We start from the raw sequence: 13,274 nt of genomic DNA on the forward strand, positions 1-13,274 counted from the left end.
CGTGAAAAGCACCAAGAGTGCCATCCTATAGTCCATCAGCACCATTTGAGCGACCTGCTCAAGCGTTCCTAGCAGCCTGCTCCTTCTCGTACTTTGCAGTCAGCTCCCTCTGCAACTGCGGTGGCGCAGGCGAGTAGTGGCTGAACTCCATGCTGAATTCTCCTTTGCCCTGTGTGCTAGCTCGTAGCTGACTGCTGAAGCCGAACATGCTGTTTAGACTGCAGTCTGCGTATACCGTGAAGTCTTCGGGGCCAATCTCGGTGTCGTTGATGACAGCGTTGCGCTTGTTCAGGAGACCAACGACACTACCCTGGAACTCGTTCGGTGCGGTGATGGTAGTCTTCATGAGCGGCTCAAGCACTTGAGGAGCGCCAGCCTGGAACGCCTTACGGAACGCTTGCTGGGTGGCGTTCTTGAAAGCCATTTCGGAAGAATCGACGGCGTGCGTTGCACCATCGTTGATGACCATGGATGTACCAAGGACGCGGTGGCCGAGCAGTGGGCCCTTTTGTGTCGATGCCATGAAACCCTTTTCGCAAGCGAACAAGAACTTCTCGGAAATGGTTCCACCAGAAATCTGCTGCTCGAACTTGTTTTCCGCGAGTGCCTCGCTGGGCTCCATCCATCCCACAACTCGTGCGTAGTCTCCAGATCCACCACTCTGCTTCTTGAGCGTGTGATCGAAGTTGACGCGCTTTGTGATTGTCTCACGGTAGGCGACTTGAGGTTGTCCGGTTTCGCATTCGACTTTGTATTCACGACGCATGCGCTCGACGTAGATGTCAAGATGCAGTTCTCCCATGCCAGAAATGATAGTTTCTTGCGACTCGGCATCTGTGTGGACTCGGAAGGTAGGGTCCTCACGGGTGAAGCGGTTCATAGCCTTACTGAAGTTTGGTGTATCCTTGGTGTGCTTGGGCTTGATTGAAAGAGAAATGACGGGCTCTGGGACAAACATAGAGGTCTATCATGTTAGCTCGGGTCTTCAGATGTTGTATTGAATAACTCACCATGGTGTAGCCAAGACCGCCGTCAGTGAAGGTATCACCAGATGCACAGTCGACACCAAACACAGCGCAGATTTCTCCAGCGCCAATCTCTGGTACTTCCTCCATGTCGTTTGAGTGCATGCGCACAATCTTAGGTATCCTGACCTTCTTGTCTGAGCGCGCATTGAAAACGTTCATGCCTTTCTTCAGAGTGCCTTGGTAGACACGGATATACGTCAATTGACCGAAAGTGCTTTCTTCGAGCTTGAAAGCCAGACCAACGAACGGCAGAGAGTTGTAAGAAACTAGCTTGACTGGCGCCTCTTTCCTCTTCTTGTCCAGGGCCATGTTCTCGACTTCGGAGGGGTTTGGCAGGTAATCGCAAACGGCATCGAGCATAGGTTGAACAGACTTGTCAGCGAGCGCAGAGCCCATCATGACCGGTGTGAACTTGAGGGCGATAGTTGCGCGTCGGATAGCGGCCTTGATCTGGTCGATTGATGGTTCTTGTTCGTCCAAAAACAGCTCGGCAATTTCGTCGTCGACATCCGCCAGTGTCTCAATCAGCTTCTGCCTCTTCTCCTTGCAAAGCTCCACGATGTCCGCAGGAATTTCGTCCGTCTCTCTGATAACCTCTCCCTTTGTGCCCTCGTTGTATATCGCCTTCATCCTGATCAGATCTACGACACCAATGAAGCCGTCCTCCCGTCCAATTGGCACTTGAAGCGCGGCAGCTGGTATCCGGAGCTTATGGTTGATCTGTTCAACAGCCTTCCAAGGGTTTGCACCCATACGATCCATCTTATTCACAAACGATATCCTAGGAATGTTGTATCTCCGCATCTGCCTGTCCACAGTAATGGTCTGACTCTGTACACCACTGACGGCGCAAAGAATCATGACAGCTCCGTCGAGCACACGCAGAGCGCGTTCCACCTCGATCGTGAAGTCGATATGCCCAGGTGTGTCGATCAAGTTGATGTGGTATTTCTCGTCCTTGCCTTCGTCGTTCTTCTTCACCCAGTCACAGAAGGTCGCAGCAGACTGGATGGTGATACCCTTCTCACGTTCAAGATCCATAGAGTCCCATCTTGGCACCAACCGAATCCTTGCCTCGCACTTCATGTATACTGTTGATGCGGCCCGGTGTAGTAGAGAACGCGTTCGGTGGCGGTGGTTTTTCCAGAGTCGATGTGGGCGGCGATTCCGATGTTGCGGACTCGAGAAAGTCGTTCCCATTCTACAGGATCCAGGCCTTCGACAATCTTCTCTTGCGTCAATGCTGACGGGTCCTCTTTAGCTTGCTCCAGCCTGCAATTCTTCATTAGCCTCCAATTGCGCCTCAAGTTGTAGTGCCTCTAACGACCACAACGTACACTTGAGCAGCTGCAGATTGCCACCTCCTCTGCATAAAGGTCTTCTGGTTACATATCCATGCATCAGTCTTTGTGCCATTAGTGTAGGGTGTCCGCGACGCTGCAGCGGTAGAGAGTGCGCATCGTGAAGGAAGGCGAGACGCCGAACGAGCGGAAATGCGAAGACAACTGGAGGCGAGGGAATGCGCCCGCACAACAGAATTGGCCCTCATCCTGAAATGCTGAAAGTGGGACAAGGACGAGACACGAATGAAGGGACGACGCTGAGGTCTGCGGTCGCTGCGACCCGAGCAACGCTACACGAAAAAAGTTGGGGCAGCGGAGTTTTCGGAGGTCTCGATCATGTGACCTCGTGACATACACAGCGTCACCAATTCTCATGTGCGCCTTGATCATGAGAGCAGCTCTGTCGTTGCAGCACCTGATAGCGTGGATTACTGATACACAGCCGTCTGCATTCGAGTATACCTTGGCTTGAAATATTGAAATGTTCTCGAGTGACAGTATATTGAATTGATATTCTACAAATAATTCTCTGGCGAGCCAGGAACAGCCTCATATGCGATTCTATATAGTTGTGTAGAGTGAGTAGTGAGACCAGTCTTGTTTTCCATGCACATGGTAATTTGTATCCAATTCTGACGCCCATTGTAGTGGCGCGCATGGGTGATGATGATACAGCCGTCCCTTTGAAACACCGCAAATGAATGTGCAATCCACCAAAACAAAAATCGCTCCAGAAAATGCTGGTAGGAGAAGAGAAACGCTACAGATATACAACTATTACCGCTCTTGTGGCAAGATCGGGACGAAATTCAAAACCTGTTGCCAAGGCCTTTAACAGAGGCCTAGGGGGACCATCCCATGTGGTGATCCTTCACACAACTAATGCACCGGCTCGTTGCTGGCAGGGGTGGTTTGCAGTTCCGCAGCAGGTGTCTCCGCATCTTGAGTGGGCTCTTCTGCAGTCACTGGTTCCTGGACCTCAGCAGTTTGATCAGATGGCTCGACCTTCTGGCTGCTATCTGCGTCCTCGCTAGCGACCGTGCCGTCAGCCACAGCTTCCTCATCATGATGTCCGTTGCTGGTGATGCTATCCTTTGCCTTTGCAGCTACCTCTTCGACCTTCTTCTTGCCCTTCTGTATAGCACTAACGGGAGCCTTGGTGCTCTTGCGCGGTGGAGAGGCAGGCTTGTCGTGGGTCTTCGAAGCACTGGCTGTGGTGGGTCGCATCATACGCGACAGGAAATCACCCTTCGGGGCAGCTGAGGAAGTGGAGGCTCGGGAGTCAGGGCGCTTTGGAGCGGCGGTGGCGGGGACAAGAGATGCTCGTGTTGGTCGGGCGGCGGGAGCAGCGGGCTTTGGTCGAGTCGTCGTGGACGGCTTTCGAGTAATCTTCTGTTCTTCGCCATGCTTCGCAGCCGATGCTGCGGTGGGTGCGACAAGGTGCGACGGCAATTTGACCGGACGTGTTGGCGATTTGGGGGTAGGCTTCTTGAAGCCACTCGCAGGGACACTGGAAGCGCATTAGCATGTCGAGACTATCTACACTTGCATAACATACCTGGTAGCAGTGCTCGTAGCTGCAGGCTTGGCAGTAGCAGGCTTCTTGTTCTCAGGAACCGTAGACTTGGGTCGTGTGGATGCGCTTGCGGTGGGCGCAGTAGCGGTAGGCAAACCGCCTGGACGCAGAGAAGCGCGAGCTGTCTTTGGCGCAGCGATTTTGGTGGGCTCTTTGGCAGCAGCAGGCTTCGCGTCTGCTTTCACTGAAGTTGGCTTCACTTCCGTCTTCGCTGTAGTTGGCTTTGCGGCGGTCGGCTTGGTCCGCATTGCTAGGGGGCTGGGTTTTGGTGCCGGAGCTGCAGCCGCGGTCTTTGGAGTCGTAGGGGGTTTGGGGTGTGACTTTGGGAGCGGGCTCTTGGTTGCTGCTACCTTTGATGTCGAGGCCTTCGAGGTGGAAATGGCTGCAGGCTTCTTGATCTCTGGCTTCGACTTTGCGGCAGGTGTGCCATTGGCCTTCGTCTTGGTCTCGGTCGCCTTTGGTGTCGCAGCAGGCTCTGGAGCGTCTGACGCCTTCAAGGCCTCGGCTGGCGAGGGCAGAGTTTCGGCACCGGAGACGGTCGCGGCATCAGTGACATCTGCCGGCGTCAGTGACACCTCCACTTGTGCTCCCGTAACAGGCTTGTCCGGATTATCTGCGGGGGTTTCAATGGGTTCGGCCGGTACAGGCTCCTCCTTGTTCTCAACGACGGGCTCGGGTGTGGCAGGCGCGTCGTTGACTACAGTGGGGGTCTCTTCCATCTTCTCGGGGGTATCAGGCGCGGCTGGCGCAGCTTCAGCTGGAGCTTCAACACTCTCTTCGTCCTTCGCCGGAGCCTCAGTCGGCGCAGGCGTCTCGTCGACTGGAACCTCTACTGGCGTCGCCTCAATCTTTTCGGGAACCTCGGCGGGCACGGGCGCCTCTTCGGTGGCCGCCGCTGTTGTATCTTCGGTGGTCTCGACAGGGGCCTCGGGCTGCACGGGTGCTTCTGCCTCGACAGCTGCGGCGGGCTTCTCCTCGAGTTTCGCAGGGGTCTTGGACGGCGCAGGCACATCGGCCTTCGCAGCCTTGGGCGTCTTTGGCACCTTCTTAACAGGCGTCGGGGCTGTAGCCTCGATCTTGGGGACAGGAGCTGGCTTCTTCTGGGCTTTCGCGGGGGTTTTGGGGGCCTTTGGCGCAGGCTCATCGTCCTTGGCGGGCGCGACTGGTGCTGTCTCCTCCTTCGCAGGAGGCTGGTCCGGCGTCGCCTCGACCGCGGGCTTTGTTGGCGCGGGGGCAGAGGACTCGGGGAAGTCTGAGCCCTTCATTATAGAGCCGAGCGTGGCCATCTCTCCGGCGGGTTCCTTGCGGATGGGCGGTGCGGGCACTGACGATTCTCTCGAGGCAACGGCCTCTTCTGGCACAGTCTCGGAAACAGAGATGCTCTTCCGGCGCTCTTCCTTCTCCTGGCTGACCTCCTTCTTCAGCTCTGCGATCTCGTCGACGTTGTCCTGCGATACGCTGAAGCTCTCTCGACGGTGAGCGGCGGTGCTGTTGGTCGGCGTCCCCTTGGCGGCACCGAGGTCTGGCGGCGGTATGGCGGCCGTGGGCACGACGGAAATAAAGGATGCGCGTACTTTGGGCGTGGGGCGGGTTGTCTCTTCTTCTGTTGCTGTGTTGTCGCCTGGGGAACGGCCGCGGGGTTCAGGAGATGCAGCGCCTTGGTTCTCAAACATCGCCCGCAAGTTGCGGACGCCGGAGGACATGGCTGCAGTGCGCAAACGATGGTCAGTGTCTGAGTGTGTGGTCTGGGGAGTGGTGGAGAGGAATGGCAGGTGTTGGAGGTGAGTACGTGTGAGATGAAGTGGTGGTGTGTGCTCGGGATGAAACCGTTACAATTTGTTTATATACAAAGCACAAGAGCGATGATGTCGCACCGCGCTGCAGCAAGGTTCGGGAGGGATGCAACTCACAACGGATTTCACAACGATTGTTTCACACTCAATGGGGCTCTGGTGATTGTATAGTGCGTCTGCGAAGCTGGTGAAAAGGAGAGAGGGCGTGCACAGGAGCCCAAGGTGCTCGCGATCCGCAGCGACCAAAACAGCAAGGCCAGCCCAGGGAAATTCGATAGCTCCGAGATGACGCTTCGTTGCTCCCACTCACTGCAACGTCCAATTGCTTCACAATGCCGACTTGGTAGCAATTCTGATATTAATGCGAGCGTTGGTATCGATAGGACTGTTTTGGCAGGGCTGGAGAGGACATCCTGGCATCAAGACGTTGGTACCTTGATCCATGATTTTATGCGGAGCACCACAACGTTTATTTCTAGACCTCGGCCAATCACGCTTTCAGACAGATGGCACTTTTCCTTGCTCCATCCAATCACGAATTAGAGTCAGCCCCTGGCATATAACATGCATTGTATGCACTTTAGTGTTGGTGCTAAGATGGAGACAACTTTGGACAGTGTAGATTGGAGTTCAAGAATTCATATTGTGAAAAGAAAATGTTCGCATCCCAGCGCAGAACTGCCTCAAGTCCCAGTCCTCCAGGAGTCGACACCAAGTCTGGGTGCCAGCTTCGAACATCATCGTCGCTGATGATGCCAGGTGATAGGCCAGCGAACGAAAAGTCTGATTGTTATTAGTAAGATATTAGTCATATCACCTAAGCAGAAGCAAGAAAACTAAGCAAATAAATATTATTTTAAACTATTTACTGCTATAAAGAAGCCCTTTTCTAGGCTACTAGGTATTATTTTCTGTCTATAAACTCTATATTTCTTAGTTATAAAGAGTTATATCTAAGCTAAAAAGACTTAAGTAAAGTTAATAATTAGATTCTTAAGAAACTAAATATAGGCCTCTTAATGCGCAATCTTAGTCTAAATTACCTTAGTAATATCCTTCTTAGTCTTCTTAATAGCATAAATAGAGTTAATAAAGAGCTCTAGAGCACTACGCTTATAGAATTTAGAGAGCGTACTAGAACTATTAGAGAGCGCTAAAAGAGTTAGAAAAGATTAAAAAAAACTAGAAAAAAAGTAGAATACTAACTATTAATAAGGCTGCAGCGCTTAGATTCTATAAGATAATAGTTAGAATAAGCTTCTTTAGCCTTATTACTAATAGAGATATAGGCTAAGAATTTACTATTCTTCTTCTTATAATAAGCGTACTTAGGCTTATTTACCTTGCTAACTAGATAGATAAGAACGCTTTCTATCTTAGTAATATTAGCTAAAATATTAGTTATAGTCTAAAAAAGATAAAAAAAAAGGCTCTTATAAGTAATCTTAGAGATAGGAAGAGTATTCTTATAGTACTTAAGAACTCTCTTAATAAGTAGTTTAAGAAGGTTTTAGATTCTTTTTAACTAGTTTTTAACTACTTAAATAACGCTCTTAAGATCTTCTCTAGGCTTTAGTAGAGCAGTTTTAGCTGCTTTAGCTTTTAATTCTAGCGCAGTTTTTAGCTTTCTTAGAAGTTATTCTAAGTAGCTTAGAGGTATTTTTAGAGGTAAGAGTAGCTATTTTTAGATAGTTTTAAAGATAAAAAGAATAGTATAGAAGCTAGTTTAGAGCAGAAAGCAGGCAGAAAATAGGCAGAAAATAAGCAAAAAATAGGCAGATTCTGCTAAGAAAAGAGTTAGTAAAGCTAAAAAAAGATAAATAAATATTAGCTAAAAAAAGAGAGTAGAAGATAAATAAGAGATAGAAAAAGTAAGAGAAATTAAATTTTAAGTAAGTAGAGGCAGCAGAAAATAGTAGTAGGCGTAAAATAGGTAAATAATATACTAGATAGGTAGTAGATAAGTAGAAGATAGAGAAAAAGAGATAAAGAAGAGCTTTAAGAGAGTTTATATAGTTACGCTAGTTGCTAGTATAGCTTATATAAACGTAGTAGCAACGCAAAGGTACTAGAAGTGCTTAAATATAGAGGTAAAGGTAGATTTTTTTGCCTAGAGTAGTAACGTAGTAGTATATATTAATAATATAAAAGTAATATATATATATATATAGCTAAATAGTAGAAAAGAAACTTTAAAATATAAGATAAAGAGAAATAAAAGAGAAAAACCTAAGAAATAGAAGTATAGAGTAAGATCTTATTATAAATAATATTTTAAACTATTCTACTAGATATACTAGCAACGTTCTAGAAGCAAAAGTAGAATAGAAAGGCCTTAAAGAGTGTATTACGCGTAATAAAGTAATATATAACTAGCTATAAGTAAATACTTATAGCTAAAGATTAATACTAATAGTAGAGAGAGACTACTCTTAAGACTTATTAATAGTTAGAGTAAAAGATAAATAAACTAGAAATTAAAGATAAGAGATAATAAAAAAGAGCTCTTTCTTAGTAGAGATAAGCTTAATATAAGAAAGAAGCTATAACTATCCTGCAAACTCTTTACTAAGAATCTTAGCTTATATAACTTAATAGCTAATATAAGTAATAAACAGATAAGTACTATTATAGAGCTTATTTTTAGAATAAAGGTTCTATAAAAGTATAATAATAGATCTAACTTTAAGAGAAAGCTTTGCTAGTAGTAAGCTTAGAACTATAAAGAACTATAAAAGCTTAGAGAGGAGATAGTTAATACTGCTATTCTTACTAAAATTAGCAGAATTAGAGCTTAAAAGCTTAGTTATCTTACCTAGTATAAGCTTAAGAATATGCTTATTAAGTATATTAACTATATTATTATAGATAGTAAGTATAGTATATCTAGTAAGAGTCTAATTATCTATTACAGTAGCTTTAAGAAAGTTTTAGAGATAAATATAACTAAGAAAGTCCTTTTTAGAGTAGAAAACCTTAATCTAAGATAGTAACTCTATATTACTATCTATTTTTAGCCTAGTAAGAGACTAAGTCTACTCTATAAAGCGCTAATTTACCTTATCTTAATAAATATATATATTTTAATAAAGATAAAGAATTATAAGTAGCTATAAGATACTTAATTGCTATAAGTAGGCATCTATAATATTAGGCTACTAGCTTTTCTTAATAATAGAGAGAATTTAGGTAAAGTCTCTGCCTATAACTAGAGATAAACTACTAAATTTAAATATAAAGCACTAGCAAACGTTCTATAGCATTTAATAGATAGCTTTAAAGTAGTGTTTATATTATATAGAGACTTTATCCTATATAATAAGAATAGCTCTTTATAGTAGCTTACCTAAATCTAAGTTTCTAGTAATAGAGTAAGTAGAATTATTATAGATATTAATAAGAATTTAAAAATAAGAGTAGGCAGTTCTTCTACTAGATAATAATATAGATGCTATACTAGAAGACGCTATGCAAAGAATAATTTCTCTCTAAGAATAATAGTAAGTATATAATATATGCTATAAAAAGGTTTTACTTATTCTTATAGAGCTCTAAACGAAGAAATAGGCACTAGCTAGGTTATTCTAAATACTATTAATAATAGTATTAAAGACTATACGCTAATTATTATTAAGCCTCTAGTACGAATTAATATATTCTCTCTTTAGTTCTATAGTATTATAGTCTAGTTCTACCTAGATAAGCTTATTTACTGCTTTCTAACTCTACTAATACTGCACTATAGGCAGTCTAAAGTTAGAAAGCTTTCTGCTAGTATTCTTTAGAAGCCTCTATAGAAAGTAAAGATTATAATTAAGATAAGCATTAGCTATTATGCTAGTAGCAGCACTAATAGTAGCTATATAAACCTAGAGGTTATTATAAAGATCTATTTTAAAAGTTTTCTATATTATTATAGAGTCTATAATAAGCTTATAGAGAAGAGAAATAATAAAAAAGAACTATAATGCAGAGCTAGTCTAGAAAGTAACTACCTCTTTAAAGTAAGCAACCTAGTTACTATTATTTTCTAGTAAGCTCTAGGTAGCAGTAGTAGCTTAGAAGGTAGAAAATACCTAATTATTAAAGATATAAACACTTTTAAAGCTAGTTAAGCTCTTAATAATAGTTAAGAGTAGGCAAAGGTAGAATCTCTTTCTCTAAGTAGAACTATAATATGCTATATAGCTAATAGCAGGCTTTTGCTAATAAAGAGACTAAGTTTTTAAACTCTTACTAAAGATAAAATAGTATAGAAAGTCTTAATAGAGCATAGTATAGCCTATAGAAGACTACTAATTAAAGTTAAAGAATACTATAAGAGTAGTAGCAGACTAATCTAAACGCTTATTTATCTCTAACTTAGTATTCTTATTTTAAAAAGTAATAAACTACTAATTTAGAAGGTAAATTGCTAGAAGAGTAATAGAAAGAGTCTTATTATATACTTTATAGCTAAAAATACGCTAAATAGCCTTAGAAGAGCTTATATAACGTTCTAAAAAGTACTAAGTAATCTTATTATCTGCTAAAATATTAAGAATAGCTCTATTAGTGCTCTTATATATATATTTATAAACGTATTTAATAGCATAGATAGTACTATAAATCTTAATATTAATATAAGCAGCGTATTTCTAGAGCAGAGAAGAGCAGTATAGAATAATCTAGCTATTATTAATAATAAAATCTCTCTATTTAGAATAAATAGTATATTATATACTATTATTTTAGCGCTAATATTACAGATAACTATCTATAGAGATAATAGTAGAAGCATAAAATAGCTTAGAAAAGCTTTTTAAATACTTTTTAGGTAAACTATAACTCTATTCTATTATATAAGAAGCGTTAAAGTATTCTTCTTCTCTATAAAGTCTATAGACTATAAACTTTAGAATAATAGCAGTTAAAACGCTGTTAGAGTTATTCTTAGAAGTAGGCAACTCTGCATAGATATAGCTATTAATATAATTCGTATTAGTAAAGGCTATATAGATTAGTATAGACCAGAAAAAAGAGCAAGTAAATATAGAAGAGGCTATATTTCTAATACTTAATAGTATAAATGTATCTAAGTTAGGCGCTAAAGTATATTTTTAGATTCTTTAGAAACTTCTAAACCTTTAGATAGAACACCTAAGTAATAAGATTAGGCTAATTAATACTAGTTTCTTCTTAGCTAAGCTCCTATTAAACTTTAAGCTAATAAGAAGTAGTAGTAAAGATAAGAAATAGAGTTAGGTAGCTAAAGTCTTAGTATATAGCTATAGAGTTATAGTAATAGTTCTATATAAATCTTTAGCAGCCTAAATAGGTTACTAGAAGAATAATTTAATAACCTATTAGGCTTTACTTATAGTTCTAGTTTAAGAGAGCATCTATAACTCTCTAATAAAGCTCTATATATAACGTTTTCTAGTTATAATAGATAAAATTAAGCTTATTTTGCTTAATAAGAGCTTATATATTAATAATCTACTGCTAAAAGAGCTAAAAATAGTAAAAAAGAACTATTCTTTACTTTAGATAAGTATAAAGGTAGAATTAATAATACTTTTTCTGCGTTAATCTAACTCTTATAAGCACTCTACGTTAATTAAGAACTTCTATTATTATTAACTAACCTCTACTACTCTTAGAGAATATAAGAATGTAATGCAGAGGGCATATAGTCTAGCTAATAAGCCTTAATAGTATATATGTATAGTACTATCTTAAGTAGTAAGAATAATAGAAGTACTCTATTTTAGACGCCTTAAGAGTCTTAAAAGAAATTAAAACTAAACTTTCTTAGTAATCTAAACCGTTCTCTATCTAATAAGTTACTACCCTATCGTTACGAGTAATAGTAAAAGTTATTCCTAAGAGAATAATATTGCTAATTAACTGGCAGCGCTTAGCCAGAACGCCTGCCTATGCAGTCCTTATAGATAGTAATATAAAAAGTTAGAAAGCCTGATAAAGCATAATATTTAAGTTAGAAAGAGTATTTTAGCGCAGTATAGAGTTTCTATTACTCTATAAATAGTCTGCATACTGCTTATTATAGAAGTATAACTAAGTATAAGTAATAATTTAGGCCTTTATAAAGCTTCTCTAATAGACTAGTTTAGTAGTAAAGAGCTCTATAGATAGTAAATACCTAAACGCTATAGCTTTCTCTATAACTAATAGAAGTATAATCTAATAATATAAAGGCAAAAGCAGCGTTATACTAATATAAATTATTCTAGAACTCTCTTATCTCTAGTACTTAGAGATATAAAAAGTTAAAAAGATATCTTAGTAGAGGCTTAAAGAGCAGAATATTAATTTCTCTATCTCTGCAGTAAAGCTAAAACGTTATAGTCTCTATAATTTTACTTAATAATCTCTTAGCTTACTAGTAATATGCTTAGTAAAAGTAGTAAGAGACTTATAAAGTACTAAAGTTAAGAAGATTAAGATTTAGGTAAGGCTCTAAAGGTAATAGAGAATAAGAAAGGTTCTCTTTAGATAGATTAGAGCTAGCAAAGCCTTAGTTATTATTAAATTTAATAATAGCAGCACTAAACTAGAGATTATTAGAGAGAGAGATAGAGTAATCTTCTAAGAAAAAGACTATATTAATCTAGTTATAATAGTTCTAAGTAGTTTTAAGTTAAGAAAGAGAGAGATAATAACTTAAGGCAGAGGATAGTATAGAAGTGCTGCTTCTAGACTACTAAGTAAGTAGAACTTAGAGCGAAGAGCTCTTTCTAGTTTAAATCTAGCCTAAGCTATATAGTATATATAGCTAAAATAGAGCACTAATCTAATTTTGCCTAAACTAGTTAATATCTCTTATAACACTGCACTAATAATATAGCTTATTAGTAAGTAGTTAGCTTTAAGTAGGCTTAAAAGTAATAGAAATAATAGGTGCTTAGTAGTAAGAGAGCATATTTAGCTAGAATAAACGCTAAAACTATTAGTATAAAGCTATATTTAACGTTAAATAACTAAATAGAGTATATTAAGTAGTAGAATAGAAAACTAACTATCTTCTTATATAATCTATCCTTTTATATATTAAATATAGAGGCGTATATAGGCTAGAAGCAAACTTATTTTATCTTATTTAACTTATTCTAACTCTTTTAAGAAGTTATAGCTGCCTTTATAACTTATAAGAGCTCTAAGCTTCTAGTAGAAGTATAGTAAGGATAAAAAGTATTAAAAAAGATATAATAATTATCTTAGAGAAGAAAAAAGTATAAAAGATAACTTTATACTAACTTACTATTATATAAAAGGAAGATAAGAAGTAATAAAGAAAGTAAGAAGAGAAAAGAGAAGAGAATTAAATAAATTTTAAGAGAAAAATATACTAAAAAGCACAGTTCCTAGCTAGAGCAGAGTATTAAATACCTAGAAAAGTCTTTTTAGAGCTAAAAAGAACTATATAGGCATTCTAAGAATGTTAGAACGATAGGCATAGACAGAAAATAACAACTTTGCAGGGCAATAGTAAGGTCTATAGGGCGTAATAAATTTTCTAGGTAGCAGGAGG

At 40.5% G+C, this 13,274-nt stretch overlaps 3 protein-coding genes across 3 annotated transcripts; all 3 read right to left on the bottom strand.

Moving 5' to 3' along the window:
• Window positions 1-58: 58 nt before the first annotated feature.
• On the bottom strand, window positions 59-2,069 carry SNOG_00625 (hypothetical protein; the record flags this gene model as incomplete). The annotated part of the gene is made up of 2 exons (XM_001791254.1): window positions 59-964; window positions 1,011-2,069. 2 exons carry the CDS (start codon window positions 2,067-2,069, stop codon window positions 59-61), a joined length of 1,965 nt encoding a protein of 654 aa, XP_001791306.1.
• A 41-nt stretch (window positions 2,070-2,110) lies between these two features.
• On the bottom strand, window positions 2,111-2,577 carry SNOG_00626 (hypothetical protein; the record flags this gene model as incomplete). Its single annotated transcript, XM_001791255.1, has 2 exons — window positions 2,111-2,300; window positions 2,366-2,577. The coding sequence occupies 2 exons, from the start codon at window positions 2,575-2,577 to the stop codon at window positions 2,111-2,113; spliced, it is 402 nt and encodes a 133-aa protein (XP_001791307.1).
• Window positions 2,578-3,250: 673 nt separating this feature from the next.
• Window positions 3,251-5,650, bottom strand: SNOG_00627 (hypothetical protein; the record flags this gene model as incomplete). Its single annotated transcript, XM_001791256.1, has 2 exons — window positions 3,251-3,881; window positions 3,930-5,650. 2 exons carry the CDS (start codon window positions 5,648-5,650, stop codon window positions 3,251-3,253), a joined length of 2,352 nt encoding a protein of 783 aa, XP_001791308.1.
• Window positions 5,651-13,274: the final 7,624 nt, after the last annotated feature.

Source organism: Parastagonospora nodorum (assembly GCF_000146915.1).
Source record: "Parastagonospora nodorum SN15 chromosome Unknown scaffold_1, whole genome shotgun sequence".
Classification (NCBI taxonomy): Eukaryota; Fungi; Ascomycota; class Dothideomycetes; order Pleosporales; family Phaeosphaeriaceae; genus Parastagonospora; species Parastagonospora nodorum.